Source organism: Anser cygnoides, chromosome 30 (genome assembly GCF_040182565.1).
Source record: "Anser cygnoides isolate HZ-2024a breed goose chromosome 30, Taihu_goose_T2T_genome, whole genome shotgun sequence".
NCBI lineage: Eukaryota > Metazoa > Chordata > Aves > Anseriformes > Anatidae > Anser > Anser cygnoides.
The window spans coordinates 1,069,425-1,090,706 of NC_089902.1; the positions used below are offsets into that span (position 1 = coordinate 1,069,425).

Sequence of the window (21,282 nt, forward strand, 5' to 3'; positions counted from 1 at the left end):
AAACTCAAGTTCAGTCCACTGGTCAGACCAGGAGATTTGCAGTGTTGCTTCAATGAAGGTATCCAACGACTGTGTAGAACAAGAGGCATTTATTTGCTTTATGTTCTGGTAGCTACGCCTGTAATGTTTAGGAAGAACCATCTATTCGGTGTTCCCCTGAGAAGAAACTACCGACAGCTGAGAACAGAGAAGCCCCGGACCAAGTGCAGCTGGACAGGATCCTCACCTTGTCTTGCATGAGCAGGATCTCAGCTTTTCCCTCTTTGCCAGGGCTGCAGAGGCCTCACTCCAGCTGCCCACAGACAGCCATCCAGCAGCACGGACATGGCCTTAGCACAGAGGTGTCTTCTCCTTGGGGCACCTGGATAACACAAGGATGTCACGAGAGAGCTGCATCCTGCTGGAGAGCTGCCTCCAGGCCAGAAGAACACCCCACAGACAGACATGAATATGTGCAGTCCGGGCTGTTGCAATATCCCATCTGCATCCCCTGCAGTGTCTGGAGGAGGATTGGCCACTCCAATCTTGGCTGACCATGGGCAGCTGGGTTATGACACTCCAAGGGGCTTCTGCCAGACTTCCTCACCTCGCAGTGCCATCCAGCAGGACTCCCAAAGCCTACTGCATTGCCCACTGCCCTCCCAGAAACAAGACCCAGCAGGAGACCCTTCCAGGACGTGCAGCTGCATGGCCCTGCAGCCAGAGACGTACCTTGTCAAGGGCTGTGCAGATTTCTCCTGCAGGCAGCTCCCAGCATCCTCCCAGTGACAACTGCCTCCAAGCCCTCTCTCCTTCTCTCCTGTCCCCCTGCCACCTGCGGTCAGAGCCCCCAGCCCTGCTGCGCTGTGCACAGGAGCTGCTCCTGGGCACAGCTGTCTCACTGCACCAGGGCCCTCTTGCCACGAGCTCTCTCTGTCCCACGAGCCCGGCCTAGCTCAGCACCAGACGCCCAGCCCAAGGCATTGGAATCCCCCCTCGGGGGGCTTTGGTGAGGACCCCACGAACCTCAGGCACTGAGAGACAATTGAAGACATCTCTCAACAAGTCCAAGTCAGAGGCAAGTTTCCTGCAGTGTCCCCCTGAGGGCCAGCACTGACACAGCCTCCCTTGGAGCTCGTTAGAGCAGAGCATTGGAGGCAGTGAGGACAAGGAGACAAAGGCAGTGTGAAGGTCACACTGATGTGTAGGAAAACTTGATGTGTTTCACGAATGAAAAGGACCAGGCCTTGACCCCCAGCCCCTGGGAAGGGAGATCCTTTCCTATCACACAGCCAGAGCCATGGACACAAAGACCTGGGTCCTGTTGGGACCCGGCCCAGGTGCAGCACCTTGCACTTGGACTTGTTGAACCTCCTTAGGTTCACGTGGGCCCAAATTTCAAGCTTGTCCAAGACCCTTTGGATGGCATCACTTCCTCTGTTGCAATAAACTACACCACTCAGCTTGGTGTCATCTGCACACTTGCTGAGGGTGCACTCTACCCCACTGTCCCTGTCATTGATAAAGATATTAAACAGTACTGGTCCCAGGATAGACCTCTGAGGGACACCACTCATCACCAGCCTCCACTTGGACATAGAGCCGTTGACCATCGCTCCTGGGTGTGACCTTCAAGCCAACTCCTTATCCACTCAATGGTCCACCAGCAAATGCGTATCCCATCTATTTGGAGACCAGGATGTCATGTGGGACCGTGTCAAAGGTCTTACACAAGTCCAAGTAGATGACATCGGTCGGTCTTCCCTTGTCTGATGTGGTCACTCCATTGTAGAAAGCCACCAGATTGGTCAGCCACCACTTACCCTTTGGTGAAGCCATGCTGGCTGTCTTGGATCACCTCTCTGCCTTGCATGTGCCTTGACATTGATTCCAGGAGGATCTTTCGCATGGTCTTGCCAGGCACAGAGGTGAGACTCACCAAGTTCCTTGGATCCTTCTTTCTCTCCTTTTTGAAAATGGGAGTGATATTTTACTTTTTCCAGTCACCGGGGACTTCACCTGACTGCCAGGACTTTTCAAATATGATGGAGAGAGGCTTCGCAACTACATCAGCCAGTTCCCTCAGGACCTGGGGTGCAAGTCATCAGGCCCCATAGACTTGTACGTGTTTAGTTTCATCAGGTGTTCCCAAACCTGCTCTTCACTTACAGTGCGTGGGACTTTGCCCCCCAGCCTCCATCTCTGGGTTCAGGGAAATGAAAGACTCGGGAAGCCTGATTGGCAGGGAAGACTGAGGAGAAGACGCTGCTGAGTCTGTCAGCCTTCTCCATGGCTGTCATTACCAGTTCTCACTTCTCATCCATCAGAGGGGGTACACTCTCCTTGGCCTTTCTTTTCTGAGCAATGTATCTGTAGAATCTCTTCCTTTTATTCTTTGCATCCCCTCCCAAGCTCAGTTTCATCTGTGCCATGGATTTCCTTATTCCATCCCTGAACATCCAAAACAAATCCATGCATGAGGGCCTGGAAAAAGGAACCCTGGACCATAGAAGGCATTCTGGAAACAAAACTTGTAGGTAGGAAGCGCAGGTTTGTGGAGGTGCAGAGCTGATTGGCACATTGTACAGGATGCTCCTAAAGACCTTTTTACCCTTTTCCCTTCTGAGTACAATGCCACTTCTGTCTCAAGACTAGAGTAGCCAACAGAGGTGAGACAGATACTCTGGGATCAAGAATGTCATCAGAAAGCTGTTCCCAATAAGATATGGGGAGGTCAGGATCAGCCTGGACAAGAGAGATGTGAGATTTTGGGGTGGGAAAAAGAGCTTGGCCAGCAGAAATTAATGACTTCGTAGAGGTAAGAGGGTTCATGTAATGTTGATGCTGCAATAACACTGACTTAAAACAGTCACATATGGCCCTTAACTTACTTGAACCAGGAATTTTAATCCCTAAACCTAAATGCTACTACAACACTCTCAAAGGAATTCATTTTCTCTCTTGTTCAACCTGATCCCGTCCCTTAACACTAGCATTAAAATGCTCTATTTACCCGTAGACTTCTTGGTAGACCTAAAAAACCCTAAACCATAGAGCTAGTCCATACCTTAAACACAGACCTGACACCACAAGCAGAACACCGAACACTCCCACTAAAACTTTGCTTAATCTCTAACCCAGAAAGTGAAAAATAGGTACCGAGGGGGCTCCAGAGAGGTCAGCTCTGCCTCAGGATCTCCTGCCCCAGCAGGAGGAACGTGACTGGGGCAGTGACTGGGAGGTCACTTCTGTCTCTGCAGCTGATAGGGCAGCAGCAGGAACGTGTCACGCAAAGGGACTGTGACGTCCCTTGTGTCTGGAGGTGGCAGGTCACCCTTGGCTTCTCCCTGGGATGTGCACTTTGGGGTGATATCTGCCAGTGGCCCTGCTAGGCCAGCAGAAGGCCCCTGCTTGGCATGCTGCCTGTGGGATCCCCTCTGCCTCCATCCCCAGGAGGACCCAGACAGAAAGAAGGCCCGCAGAGGGCTTGTCCTGTCCCTTCTGCTTGAGTCCAGGACTGGACAGCAGGAGGCACAAGGCTTGGCTGTGTCTAGCCAAGAAGCTGAAAGGCCAGCAGCAGGCCCAGGGCTTGGAAGATGCTGCTGAGGTGACTTCTGTCTGCTTGGCTGACAGGCCGCAAGGAGCCTGATGGGTTGGGATGCCTGCTTCAGGAGTGGTTTCCACCCTGATGGAGCTTTCTTTGGTAGTAGGAAAGAGCAGGAGAGAAAAAACTGCCACAAGGTGCACCTTGGAAGGGTGGCACTGGCCACAAGGAGGAAGAAATGTCCCTCAAAGAGTAGTGCTGTGGTGACAGAGGTCACCCAAAGATCAGACTCTAGCTTTGTGTTTCAAGGAACAGCTGGTAAAGGTTGACGAGACGTCAGTGAAATGATGGAAATGCTGGGATGAGAGCAAGGTGGTGGACAGAGATGGGTGTCTGCAGACTTCAAGGAAATAGGGCAAAGTGTGGGACAGCATAGGAAAGCCTGCAGAGGAGAAGGCAGAGGGTGCTGGCAAGAATGGAAGGCCCCAACAGCCCTGACCTTTTTGTCCCTTTGCCTAGAGCTTCTGAGGAGACGAGATAGAGTCATTGCAAAGGGGCCTCACTGCTTCCTTGATACCCTGTGCAGGGGTGGGGAGGTGTCCTAATGAATTTCTTCTCGTGACATCACGCTGCCCACCACATCATACAGACCCCAAGAAGAGCTCTGAGCCAGACGTGGGGGTGCAGTATCTCCCCTCCCAGTGGCTGGGGTCAGGCCTTGGCCCTTCTGGTTCAACAAAACCCCATAGACTTGTACTTGTTTAGGTTCATCAGATGGTCTCGAACCTTCTCTTCACTTACAGCGGGTGGGACTTTGACCCCCAACCTCCACGTCTGGGTTCAGGGAAATGAAAGACTTGGGAAGCCTGACTGGCAGGGAAGACTGAGGAGAAGATGTTGCTGAGTCCCTCAGCCTTCTCCATGTCTGTCATTACCAGTTCACCCTTCTCATCCATCAGAGGGGGTACACTCTCCTTGGCCTTTCTTTTCTGAGCAATGTATCTGTAGAATCTCTTCCTGTTATTCTTTGGTTCACTTGATAAGCTCATCTGTGCCTTGGCTTTCACAGAATCACAGAATCACAGAATCGTCTAGGTTGGAAGAGACCTCCAAGATCACCCAGTCCAACCTCTGACCTAACACTAACAAGTCCTACACTAAACCATATCACTAAGCCAAACATCTAATCGTCTCTTAAAGACCTCCAGGGATGGTGACTCAACCACTTCCCTGGGCAGCCCGTTCCAATGCCTAACAACCCTTTCGGTAAAGAAGTTCCTCCTAATATCCAACCTAAACCTCCCGTGGCACAACTTTAGCCCATTCCCCCTCATCCTGTCAACAGGCACGTGGGAGAAAGACCAACCCCTACCTCGCTACAGCCTCCTTTAAGGTACCTGTAGAGAGTGATAAGGTCGCCCCTGAGCCTCCTCTTTTCCAGGCTGAACAATCCCAGCTCCCTCAGCTACTCCTCGTAAGACTTGTTCTCCAGACCCCTCACCAGCTTGGTCGCCCTTCTCTGGACTCTCTCAAGCACTTCCATGTCCTTCTTGTAGTGAGGGGTCCAAAACTGAAGACAGTACTTGAGGTGTGGCCTCACCAGAGCCGAGTACAGGGGGACAATCACCTCCCTAGGCCTGCTGGCTTCGCTGTTTCTTATACAAGCCAGGATGTTGTTGGTCTTCTTGGCCACCTGAGCACACCGCTGGCTCATATTCAGCCGACTATCAACCAGTACTCCCAGGTCCTTCTCGGCCAGGCAGCTTTCCAACCACTCATCTCCCAGCCTGTAGCACCTGTAGCCTGACCCCCGAGTTACACCACTCATCACCAGCCTCCACTTGGATATACAGCCATTGACCATCACTCTCTGGGTGTGACCTTCAAGCCAAGTCCTTATCCACTCAATGGTCCACCAGCAAATGCGTATCCCATCTATTTGGAGACCAGGATGTCATGTGGGACCGTGTCAAAGGTCTTACACAAGTCCAAGTAGATGACATCGGTCGGTCTTCCCTTGTTGTCTGATGTGGTCACTCCATTGTAGAAAGCCACCAGATTGGTCAGGCACCACTTACCCTTTGGTGAAGCCATGCTGGCTCTCTCAGATCACCTCTTTGTCTTGCAAGTGCCTTGACATTGATTCCAGGAGGATCTTTTCCATGATCTTGCCAGGCACAGCGGTGAGGTTCACCATTCTGTAGTTCCCTGGGTCCTCCTTTCTGGGTGACCCTTTCGGTGACAAACTGGAGCTGATTGATACGGCAGTGCACTAAGGCATAGAGTGGTAACCAGGCTAGAATAAGAGAAAGTGGGAACCAATAAGAAGGAGTTGTTAGGTTCAAACGGGCCTATTGAGGGCTACGCGTGATCAAAAGGAATGCACCAATCAGAAGTCTGTAACTACGTTTGGCAGCCACGTGCAGCGCATGTAGGGGCTCAGAAAAGCTATATAAGATCTGGCATTGGGACAATAAAGGGTCTCCATTTCTCGACTATCTTGGAGTCCGTGTCGTCATTCCCTTCAAATGGTGACCCCGACGTGATAAGGGGTAGAGCAATGCTGCACGAGCATCCGGAGGGAACCCAGCCGAACGAATCAAGCTCGCAGCTGGACTGCAGCTTCAACCCCGGGACATCGCCTGAAGGACAGGTGAGCGGCTGGGCATTCACAATGGGAGCCAATCTCTCATGAGAAGAAGAAGAAATAGTAACATTATTAACGCTATTATTAACCAAAAGGGGTGTAAAATATGACCCATTTAAGATAAAGCTACTATTAAAGTTTTTGCAAAAACAAGGGGTCCCCTCGATGGCCTCAGCTATATTCGATGTAGAGACTTGGGAACAAGTGGGGGAGAAAGTGTGGGAGGCAACATCAAGCGGGGATGTGACCGCAGCTGAGGTTATGACCACGTGGCGCCTGGTAATGGAGACTTTAAGAGCGTGGCAGGCGGAAAAGAAGGTACAGAGCGCCACCGCCCGGGCGATCCTGACTGATCATCAGACTCCCGGGGAGTCTGATGAGCCACCAGAGCAGGACAATTTAATAGACGTGGGGGACGATCAAGAAGAGGGTCGCGAACCAGCACTGCTTAGCCCTACAGTGCGAGCCCCCTCAGCTCCCACATTGCTCCACCTTAACAATGCCTCCGTGGGAATTCGAGTTTTTGATCCACGGGAGCGATGGGAGCAGGTATGCCAGAAAGCTTTAAAGGACGGGGACCCAATAGGAATGGCTTTCCCGGTAGAAGTGCATGCCAACGGTCCAAATGAGTATCACGCTTTTCAATGGGATTTAATTAAAGAATTACGAAAGATGGTGACTACTTACGGGTTGCACGCACTGTTTGCACAGTCATTGTTAGAGGACGTCATGACTGGTCAATTGTTAGTACCCTATGACTGTCGCCAGATTGCTGCAATGATTTTAACCCCAACACAAAAGTTGCTGTGGGAACAAAAGTGGAAAGAAGGCTGCGAAACGTCCGCCTTACAAAATCTGGAGAGACAGCCTGGCGACCCTCGTATGGGAGCCGGGATCCCACAACTAATGGGAACTGAGCCATTGCTGGACCCGAGATTGCAGGCTAGGCTCAATGATGCCATCTTGCGACAGTCTGCATCTCTAGCTCTCCAGGCCATGTTGAAATTACCGGAAGTAGGAAAAGTTGAACCCTCATTTACGAGTATTAAACAGCAAGTAAGCGAACCGTACATGCAATTTATCGATAGATTGCGGGACGCTGTAGATAAACAGGTCGACAATCACGAGGCAAGAGAGGCATTGATATTAAAATTGGCTGTAGAAAACGCAAACACGGACTGTAAAAAGATACTCCAAGCGTTACCAGTTAATACTACGTTAGTGCAGATGATAGAGGCGTGTAACTGAGTTGGATCGGTGGAGCACCACACTGCCGCCTTAGCTGGAGCCTTTGCGGCAGCACTTCAAATCGTGGGTAAAAGTTTCTGCTGCCAAGCTACAGGACACCTTGCTGTCGAATGCCCCCAGTGGGGCATGGGGGGAGGCTGCAGTAACCCTGCTCCCCCCTCTGCTTGTCCCTGATGTGCAAAAGGGTGGCACTGGGCTAGCCAGTGTCACTCGAGATATAACACAGAAGGTCGGTCCCTGCAATCGCGACAGGGAAACGGGAGGCGGAGCGCAGGGCGGGGCCGTGCGACTACACAAGTGTCTCGGTCCTTGACGGTGGGCAGGCTGCCCTCATGGGATCTGCCTCGAGTAATGATGACAGCCGGATCACAACAACAGCAGAGCACTGCTCTAGTGGCCTCGCCAAATATATCACCGTGGATTCCCTCACTGCCAAAACCCAAGGAAGCGCTGGTTTGGATGTCTCCACAGTAGAGGACTGCACCCTTTGGGACACTCGGGTGCGCAAAATAATGCTGAACATTAAGGGACCAATAGGTAAAAGATATAGCGCGCTCCTGTTGGGGCGCTCAAGCACCACCTTGACAGGATTTTTTGTACTGCCTGGAGTTATTGATGCTGATTATGAAGGGGTCATACAAGCCATGGCACGGACTCCCTCGCCACCGGTGCTTGTGCCAAAGGATACCAGAATTGCCCAGTTAATATTATTTAAAGCAACGGTTCCCCAAGCAGAACAGTGCGAGAGACGTGACAGGGGTTTTGGGTCAACAGGATCCCCGTCAGTCTTCTGGGCCTCGACCATTGCCACCAAAAGACCTATATTGACCCTGACACTACATCACCCGACTGCTGACCCCCCGAATGCCCTAGTCACGGTGTTAATGGATACAGGGGCAGATGTAACAGTAATAGCCCTAAAGGACTGGCCCAGCGGATGGCCGTTGGATTCAACTGCAAAAGGCCTCATGGGGGTGGGTGGTGTTTCCAATACTTGTCAAAGTAAATATATGCTTACCATTAAAACTCACAAAGGTTCGGCATACCACGTTCGGCCATATGCTGCCCCAATACCTGTCAGCCTCCTGGGGAGAGATGTGATGGGGCAGGGCAATTTCATCCTGAGCTCTTCGGAAAATTTTCGATAGCGGCCATTGACAAGCGACCACTCATGAAACTCACCTGGAAAACTGAGAAGCCAGTGTGGGTGGATCAATGGCCGCTTCCAGTGGAAAAGGTCGCTGTGCTCCAAGAACTTATTAAAGAGCAATTGAAATTAGGACATATCACCCCCACAACTAGTCCTTGGAACTCACCAATATTTGTGATCAAAAAGAAAAATGGGAAATGGTGACTGCTCCATGACCTGCGTCAGATAAACAACGTCATGGAAGACATGGGAGCTCTCCAGCCCAGATTGCCTTCCCCTACTATGCTCCCTCGAAGTTGGAATATACTAATTATTGACCTGAAGGATTGTTTTTTTACTATACCACTTCACTCTGAAGATGCTCCCCGATTTGCCTTTTCAGTCTCAAAAATCAACAGGGGTGAACCCATACACAGATATCACTGGACTGTACTATCCCAAGGGATGAAAAATTCCCCAACTATATGCCAGACATACGTTGCAGAAGCTTTGCGCCCTGTGCGAAGGCAATTCCCTCACGTGTACATTTATCACTATATGGATGGTATATTGCTCTCCAGCCCATCCAAGAGCTTAGCGCAAGAAGTGCTGCCTGTTCTACAGCAGGAGTTGCAAAAAAGAGGGTTACAAATTGCGCCAGAAAAAATCCAGACGGAAGCACCTTGGAAATATTTAGGCTGGAAGATATTACAACAGAGTATTCAACCCCAAAATGTAGCCATCACAATGGAAATCTGCATGTTGAATGATGTCCGGAAGCTTATAGGAAATATAAATTGGATACGAACGCTCTGCGGCATTGATAATCAAACCTTAGCACCATTGTTTGAAATTTTGAAGGGGGACATGGACATTAATGCACCCCGAAACATGACTAATGGGGCCAGAATAGCTTTAAGCAACGTTGAGGAAAAAATTTCAGCCCAACAATGCCAACGATGCGCGGAAAACTTACCCATTCAGCTCTACATATGCAACCAGAATCCGCAACCTTTAGCTATCATTGCGCAATGGGATCCCGCCGCAGCAAATCCACTATTGTTACTGGAATGGGTATTCTTACCTCATCAACCTACTAAGACATTCGCGACTCGCATTGAAATGTTTGCAGCCTTAATTAAGAAGGGCAGAGAACGTATCGTAGAGATAGCTGGAGAGGAACCAAAAAGCATTGCTATCCCGATAGTTAAGGACTACCTCAACTGGTGCCCCCAGAATAGCATTGAGCTGCAAGCAGCCCTTTCGGGCTTTGATGGTCAATTAGATATACACCTCCCTTCTCAAAAAATGTTCACCTTTTATAATAATGTGCAACTCGAGGTTAAACCCCTATATAGATGGCACCCTGTCCAAGGACAAACTCTATTCACTGATGGGTCGGGGCGAACAGGAAAAGCAGTAGTTACATGGGAACAAGGGGGCCAGTGGAATCACATAATGGAAAACATTCAAGGCTCCCCACAAATAGTAGAATTGCATGCAATAATATTGGCATTTAAACAATGGCATCAGGTCCCAGTGAATATTGTGTCAGATTCACAATATGCAGTGGGAGTGGTACAACGAATTGAACGATCTCAAATCAGGCACATTCAGAATGAAGCACTATTTGCAAAATTCAAGGAATTGCTATTCCTTGTTGAGCAACTTACCCATCCATACTGCATAATTCATATTAGGAGTCATACCACCTTACCAGGTTTCCTTACAGAGGGGAATGCCCGAGCCGACCACCTAGCTAACGTAACATTGCAAGTCCCGGTACCAAATACACTATCTCAGGCTTGTTTGTCACACCAATTCTTTCACCAGGCAGTGAAAGTATTGTCCAGACAATTTGCCATCCCTATAGTAGAGGCAAAACTCATAGTCCAAACCTGCCCAGATTGTCAACAGCAGACAGGCCCACTGACTACCGTCAATCCTAGGGGCCTGTCCTCCCTTCAGATTTGGCAAACCGACGTTACTCACATTCCCAAATTCGGAAGGTTAAAATATGTTCATGTATCCATAGACACCTTTTCACACGCAGTCTGGGCCACGGCGATGGCAGGCAAGACTAGCCGCCATGTCCAAGCACATTTTCGTGCAGCCTTTGCCACCCTTGGCATCCCAAAAGAAATAAAAACAGATAATGGCATTGCATATGTCAGCCACTCTACAACGGCATTTTTTCACACTTGGGGTATCACGCACAAGACAGGCATCCCACACTCACCCACAGGACAAGCCATAGTAGAACAAGTACACCGCACAATAAAGGACCTGCTAGCAAAACAAAAACAGGGGGAGACCCAAAAGACACCACAGAATAGGTTAGCTAAAGTAATCTATGTTATGAATCAGTTAACACTACCTTTTCAACACGAAGATGTACCACCCTTTATTAAGCATTTTAAAAGAATGGAATCAGGACTAACATCAGTTAAAACAGGGAAAGCGATGGTTATGATGCGAAACTTGGATACCGGGGGGTGGAAAGGACCATACCAGCTAATAACTTGGGGGCGAGGGTACGCTTTTGTCTCCACAGGACAAGGACCACGATGGCTGCCAGCCCGTGGCGTGCGGCCTTGGTTGGGACCACTGCCCTCCTCCACCTCTGCAGTTTCGGCGCAGCATGGGTCAAAATCCAGCCCAGATGATATTTCAACAGCTTAAAAAACTGAAAGAGTTGTCTGATAAGCTAACAACAAGCTCACTGGGATTGGAGCCTTGGCTAAAGGGATTAGGAATAACCGGGTGGCTAACGGAGTTGGTAAAAGATAATGATTATTTTGTTTATCGCGTTTGTTGCAATTATAATAGTTATACCAAGCCTGTTGCAATGCTTGCAAAAAATGAATAAATGTTCGTTGCACACGATTTGGCTTGTAGAAACAAAAAAAGGGGGAATTCTGGGTGACCCTTTCGGTGACAAACTGGAGCTGATTGATACAGCGGTGCACTAAGGCATAGAGTGGTAACCAGGCTAGAATAAGAGAAAGTGGGAACCAATAAGAAGGAGTTGTTAGGTTCAAACGGGCCTATAGAGTGCTACGCGTGATCAAAAGGAATGCACCAATCAGAAGTCTGTAACTACGTTTGGCAGCCATGTGCAGCACATGTAGGGGCTCAGAAAAGCTATATAAGATCTGGCACTGGGACAATAAAGGGTCTCCATTTCTCGACTATCTTGGAGTCCGTGTCGTCATTCCCTTCACTCCTTTCTACCCTTAATCAAAAGGGGAGTGATGTTTCCCTTTTCCCAGTCACCAGGGACTTAACCCAACTGCCAGGACTCTTCAAATAGGATGGAGAGAGGCTTGGCAACTACATCGGCCAGTTCCCTCAGCACCCTGAGATGCAAGTCATCAGGCCCCATAGACTTGTGCATGTTTAGTTTCATCAGGTGGTCTCGAACCAGCTCTTCACTTACAGCAGGTGGGACTTTGACCCCCCAGCCTCCATCTCTGGGTTCAGGGAAATGAGACTTGGGAAGCCTGACTGGCAGGGAAGACTGAGGAGAAGCCCTCAGCCTTCTCCATGGCTGTCATTATCAGTTCACCCTTCTCATCCATCAGAGGGGGAACACCTTCGCCTTTCTTTTCTGAGCCATGTATCTATAGAATCTCTTCCTTTTATTCTTTGCATCGCCTTCAAAGCTCAGTTCCATCTGTGCCATGGATTTCCTTATCCCATCCCTGCACATCCGAAACAAAAACATGCTGGAGGGCCTGGAAAAAGGAACCCTGGACCATAGAAGCCATTCTGGAAACAAAACTTGTAGGTAGGAAGCGCAGTTTTGCGGAGGTGCAGAGCTGATGGCCACATTGTGGATAATGTTACTAAAGACCTTTGTGTACTTTTCCCTCCTGACAACAACGCCACTTCCTCCTCAAGAATGGAGTAGCCAACAGAGGTGAGAGAGATACTCTGTGATCATGAATGTCATCAGAAAGCTGATCCCAATAAGATATGGGGAGGTCAGGATCAGCCTGGACAAGAGAGATGTGAGATTTTGGGGTGGGAAGAAGAGCTTGGCCAGCAGAAACCTAGGATTTCATAGAGGTAAGAGGGTTCATGCAATGTTGATGTAAGAGGGTTCATGTAATGTTCATGCTGCGGTAACACTGACTTAAAACAGTCATGTATGGCCCTTACCTTACTTGAACCAGGAATTTTAATCCCTAAACCTAAATGTTACTACAACACTCTAAAAGGAATCAATTTTCTCTCTTGCTAACCCTAATGTCTTCCCTTAACACTAACATTAAAATTTTCTAATTAATTAGAAAGATTAATTAGTTAGATTAATCTCTAACCCAGAACGTGAAAAACAGGTACCGAGGGGGCTAGAGAAAGTGGTGAGCTCTACCTCATGATCTCCTGCCCCAGCAGGAGGAATGGGACTGGGGCAGTGACTGGGAGGTCACTTCTGTCTCTGCAGCTGATAGGGCAGCAGCAGGAACGTGTCACGCAAAGGGACTGTGAGGTCCCTTGTGTCTGGAGGTGGCAGGTCAGCCTTGGCTTCTCCCTGGGATGTGCACTTTGGGGCTGACATCTGCCAGTGGCCCTGCTAGGCCAGCAGAAGGCCCCTGCTTGGCATGCTGCCTGTGGGATCCCCTCTGCCTCCATCCCCAGGAGGACCCAGACACAAAGAAGGCCCGCAGAGGGGTTCTCCTGTCCCTTCTGCTTGAGGCCAGGACTGGACAGCAGGAGGCACAAGGCTTGGCTGTGTCTAGCCAAGAAGCTGCAAGGCCAGCAGCAGGCCCAGGCCTTGGGAGATGCTGCTGAGGTGACTTCTGTGTGCTTGGCTGACAGGCCGCAAGGAGCCTGATGGGTTGGGATGCCTACTTCAGGAGTGGTTTCCACCCTGATGGACCTTTCTTTGGTAGTAGGAAAGAGCAGGAGAGCTCTTTCTCTGCCACAAAGTGCACGTTGGAAGGTTGGCACTCGCCACGAGGAGGAAGAATTGTCCGGGGAAACAACTGGTCTTCCTCCTAGAGCTTGAGGCAAAGAAGACATTAAGTGCCTAAGCCTTTACCTCATCTCTTGTCACTGGGTTTTCCCCACATCCAGTAAAGGATGATGATTCTCCTTAATCCTCCTTTATTAACATATTTATATAATTTTTTTTTTCTTTTTATATTTTGCCTTTTTGACAAAAATCTGTCCATCAGATAGCCTGCTGTGGAGAGGACAGAGGCGTCTGACAAGGCTGAGAGTCCCAGCAGGACCCAGGGCTTTGTGTCCATGGCTCTGGCTGTTGTCTCTGCCACTGAGGCCTAGGAGGAGACAGCTTATCGGTAAAGCACCAGGGCCTCATTGCCTCCTCGCCCCCACCCATGAACCAGGCAGGGCTCGTACCATTCTCCTGCACTTGGCCATGCACATCCCCATCTCCTCCTGCCCCACGAAGAGCCCTGAGCAGTGTGTGAAGGGAAAGGATCTCCCTTCCCAGGGGCTGGTGGTCAAGGCCTGGCCCTTGTACTTGCTGAACCACATCCAGTTTGGAAAAGTGACATCAGGGTCACCTTCACAGTGCCTTTGTCTCCTTGACCTCACTGCCTCCAATGCTCTGCTCTAACGAGCTCCAAGGGAGGCTGTGTCAGGGCTGGCCCTCAGGGGGACACTGCAGGAAATTTGCCTCTGACTTGGACTTGTTGAGAGATGTCTTCAATTGTCTCACAGTGCCTGAGGTTCGTGGGCTCCTCCCCAAAGCCCCCCGAGGGGGGATTCCAATGCCTTGGGCTGGGCGTCTGGTGCTGAGCTGGGCCGGGCTCGTGGGACAGAGAGAGCTCGTGGCAAGAGGACCCTGGTGCAGAGAGACAGCTGTGCCCAGGAGCAGCTCCTGTGCACAGCGCAGCAGGGCTGGGGGCTCTGACCGCAGCTGGCACGGGGAGAGGAGAGAAGGAGAGAGGGCTTGGAGGCAGTGAGGAGCGCAGCAACAGAGGGCAGCGTGTGGCAGGACAGATCTGCAGGCTCTTGGCACCGTGAGTCTCTGGCAGCAGTGCCATGCAGGTGGGGTTGCCAGAGGGGTCTTCTACAGCTAACACATCCGATGGCTGATAGCATCTGTTAGGATGGGTCTCACTGTTTCTCCAGTGAGGAGTAGAAGATGCTGTAGAGAATGTCATTTATGATTGCAATTTTCAAGAGAAAGACCAAGGCAGGGGCTACCAGAAAGGCAAGACTTTTTCTGCACTCGGTGCCTGAAGAATCCTGCAGTGGAGGGGAGGCAGGTTTCATGGTAATGGATTGTCAGGGTTGTACAGGAGACTGAGACTCCTAGAGCCTTGCAGTGAGGGACCAATATGCCATCAATGAACTTCATAAAGTCCCTTCCCACACCTCAGCCCACAGACTGCACCAACATCATCACTGTGGTCCTCTCAGGCTTTATCCTAGTTGATCTTTGGGAGCTGCAAACCCTCCGATGCCCAGTGCCCTGCCTTTGGGAGGTCTTTGCAGGCTTGAGGGGAGCACAGATCGTTTGCAGTGAGCAGGAGCTGCCTCCTCTGCAGGCAGAGCTGCAGCACAGGAGGGTGTGCTGAGTGTCCGTCTGTCCCTCCCTGGCCTTGCCTCCCCTGGCAGCAGCACGCTGCCATTCCTCCTGGCTTCTCCTCCTGGCCGTGCTGCTGCTGCTCTTGTTCCCAGGCTGCCTGGGGATGGGGGTTTCACCTGCCCATGGAGTGAGCCCTCGGGGTGCTTGGGGGAAGGGGAGTACGGGGACAGGGTGAGGGGTCTGGAGATGGGCACTTGGAGCCTGAATTCCTTTGCTCCCTGCAGTGTCCAGGTTTTTAGGCACAGGAACAAACACCGCAGGGAAGTGGTCACAGCACTGAGGCTATCACAATTTAAGAAATATTTGGACAACACCCTCAGGCATGTGGACCAATTTTTGGGTGCTTATATACAGATTCAGGGGTGGGGTTTGACAATCCTTGTGGAACCCTTCCAAGTCAGGATATTCTATGAGTCTATGACTCTATGAACCTCTGAGTGCAATTGTCCTGCATCTCAGGTGGATGCCAGTACAGGGCAGCTGTGACCAGCTGTAATGGGCAGACTGGCTGGCCTCTCTAAAGAACTCTCTGTATGAAAGAGACGGTCACTTTGCCTCTGATGATCCACAGGTTTTCTCTTGGATTGCAGCAGAAATGTCCAGGATTTCTGCCTTAGAAAAAGTCCTCAGGATTGGGGTGGGCAGCTAGACAAAAAAAAAAATAGAAAAATAAATCCCTGCAGCCATGCTCTGCAAATGGATGAATTGTGAGCAACAATATGGAAAAGCTCTTTATTAGCAAGTGACTTGAATGTGAAATGAGCCAATGTTCCTCTTAACCTCTTGTTGTTGGGCAGGACTGCCTCGTGTTGCTCACAGCAGAATCCCCTATTCAGTGGGATATCCTCAGGCAGTGTCAGTAAGACCTCCTGAAAGGCACCTGCCAACTGTAATCCTGAAAGAGGACAGTCATTACATTGGATTAATTGAGAAAGAGAAAAAGATTTTCTCATAAAAGTTTTTGGATTTATTAATGCTTTTTATCCCCCTGGGACAGAAACGCATGCCAAGAACCAGCAAATGCCCAACAGCAGCTCTGTGAGCGGGTTCCTCCTGCTGGCATTCACAGACACACGGGAGCTGCAGCTCCTGCACTTCGGGCTCTTCCTGGGCATCTACCTGGCTGCCCTCCTGGGCAACGGCCTCATCCTCACCGCCGTAGCCTGCGACCACCGCCTCCACACCCCCATGGACTTCTTCCTCCTCAACCTCGCCCTCCTCGACCTGGGCTGCATCTCCACCACTCTGCCCAAAGCCATGGCCAATGCCCTCTGGGACACCAGGGCCATCTCCTATCAAGGGTGTGCTGCACAGGTCTTTTTCTTTCTCTTCTTTATAGCAGCAGAATATTCTGTTCTTACTGTCATGTCCTATGACCGCTACGCTGCCATCTGCAAGCCCCTGCACTACGGGAGCCTCGTGGGCAGCAGAGCTTGTGCCCAGATGGCAGCAGCTGCCTGGGGCAGTGGCTTTCTCAATGCTGTCCTGCACACGGACACTACATTTTCCCTGCCTCTCTGCCAAGGCAATGCTGTGGACCAGTTCTTCTGTGAAATCCCCCAGATCCTCAAGCTCTCCTGCTCACATGCCTACCTTAGGGAAGTTGGGGCACTTGCCATTACTCTTTCTTTAGTATTTCTTTGTTTTATTTACATTGTGCTAGCCTACATGCAGATTTTCAGGGCGGTGCTGAGGATCCCCTCTGAGCAGGGCCAGCACAAAGCCTTTTCCACGTGCCTCCTCCACCTGGCCGTGGTCTCCCTGTTTGTCAGCACTGGCTTGTTTGCCTACCTGAAGCCCCCCACTATCTCCTCCCCATCCCTGGACCTGGTGTTTGCATTTTTGTACTCGGTCGTACCTCCAGCAGTGAACCCCCTCATCTACAGCATGAGGAACCAGGAACTGAGAAATGCACTAAGGAAATTACTTTCATAGATACTCCTGAAGCATCAATAATATCCTCACCATCCTAACAGTACTGAGAGAATTTCTCACAAAATGTTTTCTGAAACATTTCTGATGTTTCTGAACATTCTGAACATTCTGAACATTCTGAAACATTCTGTTTTTGTTTAGTCTTATTTTTTAAAATGTGTGATAATATTATTTTAATTTAAGGAAATTTCGTCTTATCCATCTACCTGTTAATTTTTATTATTACCCAGTTATCTACTGTACTTTAAGAACCAAACTGCCTGTGTAGATAAAGATAATAAAGAAGCCATGAGCTATTCACAGCTCTCAGAGCCCATCTCATTCTCTCTACGGAGAAGGGGCTAAGGGCCAAAAGCCCTGCTGTCACATTTAGGAACAGCCCTGGTGGCCCTTGGGGCTGCCCATCACTGCTCAGTGGGGCAATCTGGAGCTTCATGGACCGGAATCTGGATCTGCTCTGTGCCTGGGCCAGGCCTCTTGTGCTGGCCTGGGGAGCGGGGCTGGCCGTGCGGGGCACAGGCACTCTGTGCTGGGGATGTCCCAGGCAGGAGAGCAGGGCTCCTGCAGCTTCACGGCCCTCCATCTCCTGAGCCGTGGCTGGCCCCAGCGCGGAGGCTGCTGGGGAGGCCCAGAGCCGCCTTTGTGCCAGCAGCTGCGGTGCCTTGCGAGGGGCTGGGGCTGTGCTGGCCGTGCCCAGAGCCCTGCAGCAGGCTGCGGTGGGCACTGGCCTGGGGCCAGCCCAGCCTGGGCTGCTGGGCTGGGGAGAGGTCCGGGAGGTGGGGAGAGGTGGGCAGGGGCTGGGCTGGGCTGGGCAGTGCCCGGCAGAGGGCAGCAGCAGCGTCAGGGAGCGGTGGCTGCATGCAGGGGAGGGCTCCCAGCAGGGCTTGGTGCTGCAGAGCCAGGGCTGGGGAAGGGAGCCCAGAGCTGCAGGGGCAGGGGACAGGAGGCCGCTCGGGGCCCTTGCTGGCCTGGGCAGAGCAGGAAGGGGGCCCAGGGCATTCGTCCCCTCACCGCAGCCTGCCAGGATCTGCACGGTGCTCAATGAGCGTCCACGGCCAGGCTCTGCCCCGTGTCCACAAGCCCTGCATGCCCTCCTCCTGCCACGCCGCGTGCGGTGGCTGCAGCAGGGGGGACCCCCAGCCAGCCCCTGCATGGGGCTCTGCCACACGCCTCACCCCGGCCCTCTCCAGCGCCCTCCTCGCTGCTCTCTGATGCACGCCAGCACCTCCCCGTGCGTGCCGGCCAGCACGTCTGCTGAGGGCCAGTGCGGCTGCTGCAGGGGCAGGGAGCTCAGCATGGCCCTTGCAGCCCCCTGCCCTGGGCCTGCCCCTCCCCTTGCCCTCGGCCCCGGCCTTGTCTCTGCTGGCAGGAGCGCTCTTGGCATGCGCTTCCTGGCCTCCCCTCGCCTGCGCACAGCTGCTGCCCACTCAGGCTGCTGGCACAAACGTGTCCTCACAGGCAGCACCACCCCTTGGGCTGCTTCTCCTGGCCTCCCCCAGCTACTGCCTTAGCTCCTTGTCTCTGCTGGGCCCCACCTTCCACACCCAAATGTGTCCCTTGGCTGTCAGCTCCCTCTCCGGTGCACTGAGGGGTGACAGAGCCAGAGTGGGGTTTGTTACCTTTATTTTATATAGTTTTGTGTGTTTGCATTGGTGATGGCACAAAAAGACAGTTCCTTCACCAGTGATGTACATCCTTCTTCATGTTAGGACACAACCCAACGTCCTTCACTCTGCTTTATCTCACAGATGAACTGGATTAGGTCTCCCTGATTACTCTGAGGCACAGTGCAGTGCTTTTTGCCTTCTGACACTCCAGCACAATATGTGTGACTTTCCCTTACTCTGCGCATTGACCTGACGGGTCATTTCACATTTTTCACTTTCAAAACCTCAGTTGGACGGGGACTATTTCCAAAGTGGGGCAAGCTGATGGGTTCTGCCTCAGCCATTTGAAGCGTGCTATACTTGAGTTTTTCAGCCTGAGTTTGCTAAAGTTGACCCAGGAAGGTAAATGGATGTTCATGTGTCTCGTAGGAATAAGGAAAAGTATCATGGGTTTCCAAGGGCCATTTCAAATCTAGGTCAATCCCAGGAACCCACTGAACTAGGGTGTTGTCTTTGAAGGGGTTTCCTGTGCTGGGCTGGGCTGCAGTTACAGGGACAAAGACCACTGCTGGCAGTGGAGGTGCCCTGGGAATTCCACCTGGCTCCACCAGATTTTCCCAAAGGGCTCCGGTCTCCTGCAGGTCTTTTCTGACATCTGCTGGTCCAGGGAAGTGCCTCAAACACAAGGGGGCCACAGGAGGATTTCCCTGGTTATGCTTATGGTCAGACAGCAAAGCTCTGCCTCAATAACCCATAGTTTTTTTAGTACTTAACTAATAAAGCAACTACTCATCAGCTCAAATGATTCAATCCCTTCCATAAAAAGTTTCACGTGAAGTGTAATTTCTATCATGAAGAAATGAGAATTTCTATGTTCTATATTCATTGCAGGAGAAGAAATACTGGTGTTCACCTGTACTTACATTGTCATCGCTTTGTCTATCATGGTGTGCTCCCTCATCTTCCAGGCACAAAACCCATCTTGATTACACAGACCTTGCTGAATGTCCCCTTTCCAGCTGCCTGTCTGGACCTATGCACTTCCCATGGTTCTCCTGCTTTGCCCTCCCCTTACTCTTGGATCATTCAGACCGCTCTCACCAACCCAGTTGCTGCTTTGAGTTTCAGTGAGTTCCAGCTCGCCCATCTCTCAGCAGTCTGTCTGACGGTTTCCTTAGCAAGAAACTCATCATTTATCATTGAATTAGTATGATATGGATTAATATTAACAATTATTTTAAATTTCCTGTTAATCAGTGTAAAATAGATCATGTACAGTCATCCTTTTGGGAAGGTAAACATCACTGGAGGCAACAAAATGAGGAACTTGAACTTTGTTTGTTTTATTTTATTTTGAAAATAGCAGCATGATTTCATGTTGTTTTTACATAGGAAAAACCCTGCTCTTCCTACCTAAGCAGGGCTTAAAAAGAGTAACACTAGACCAATATCTATGGGAAAATGATGCTCCAAACTGAAATGCAACAAAATTCAGTCTTTAAAATGAGGAAAGATTTCTATTAGATGCTCTTTGAAATCTTCTTCCTTAACTACACCATGAAAGCTCTCCAATTAGCTCTACAAGTCTTGAAGATTTGAAGAAAATTATGGGAGAGATATGGCTGCTTAAGACATTCTGCATTTTAATGAGTTCCATGGTGTATTTTGGTGCTCAGTCTATGAAGATCAGGTACTGAGAGGAGAATGATGTAACCGCTTGAGAAGGTGAAGTCAGAAGAAAAAGTTGAAGTGACTTGGAGTATTAATGGGCCCCACTGAGGGCTGTCACTAACAAAGCCTCCCCAGGGACTTGTTAGGGCAGATCATTGGAGGCCTTGATTGCAGACAGGCAAAGCGCTGTGCTGAGAAAAGTCTTGGTTGGTTTTGGTGAAGCAGAAGGGCCAAGGCCTGACCCCAGCCCCTGGGAGGGGAGATCCTGCACCCCCACGTCTGGCTCAGGGCTCTTCTTGGGGTCTGTATGATGTGGTGGGCAGTGTGATGCCACGAGAAGAACTTCATTAGGACACCTCCCCACCCCTGCACAGGGTATCAAGGAAGCAGTGAGGCCCCATTGCAATGACTATATCTCGTCTCCTCTGAGGCTCTAGGCAAAGGGACAAAAAGGTCAGGGCTGTTGGGGCCTTGCCTTCTTGCCAGCACCCTCTGCCTTCTCCTCTGCAGGCTTTCCTATGCTGTCCCACGCTTTGCCCTATTTCCTTGAAGTCTGCAGACACCCATCTCTGTCCACCACCTTGCTCTCATCCAGGACTTTCCGTCATCTCAGCCATGTCTCGTCAACCCTCAGCTGTTCCTTGATGAACAAAAAGCCTGGGTCTGACCATAGACTCTCTTTCAGTGACCTTTGTCAGCACAGCACGACCCTTTGAGGGACATTTCTTCCTCCTTGTGGCCAGTGCCACCCTACCAAGGTACACTCTGTGGCACTTTTTTCTCTCCTGCTCTTTCCTACTACCAAAGAAAGCTCCATCAGGGTGGAAACCACTCCTGAAGCAGGCATCCCAACCCATCAGGCTCCTTGCGGCCTGTCAGCCAAGCACACAGAAGTCACCTCACCAGCATCTTCAAAGCCCTGGGCCTGCTGCTGGCCTTGCAGCTTCTTGGCTA

The 21,282-nt window shown here is 50.9% G+C and overlaps 1 protein-coding gene across 1 annotated transcript; it reads left to right on the top strand.

The window, feature by feature from the left end:
- The first annotated feature begins 16,135 nt into the window (after window positions 1-16,135).
- Window positions 16,136-17,050, top strand: LOC136787590 (olfactory receptor 14J1-like). The gene has a single exon (XM_066984902.1). The coding sequence runs from the start codon at window positions 16,136-16,138 to the stop codon at window positions 17,048-17,050; it is 915 nt and encodes a 304-aa protein (XP_066841003.1).
- The last annotated feature ends 4,232 nt before the right edge of the window (window positions 17,051-21,282 follow it).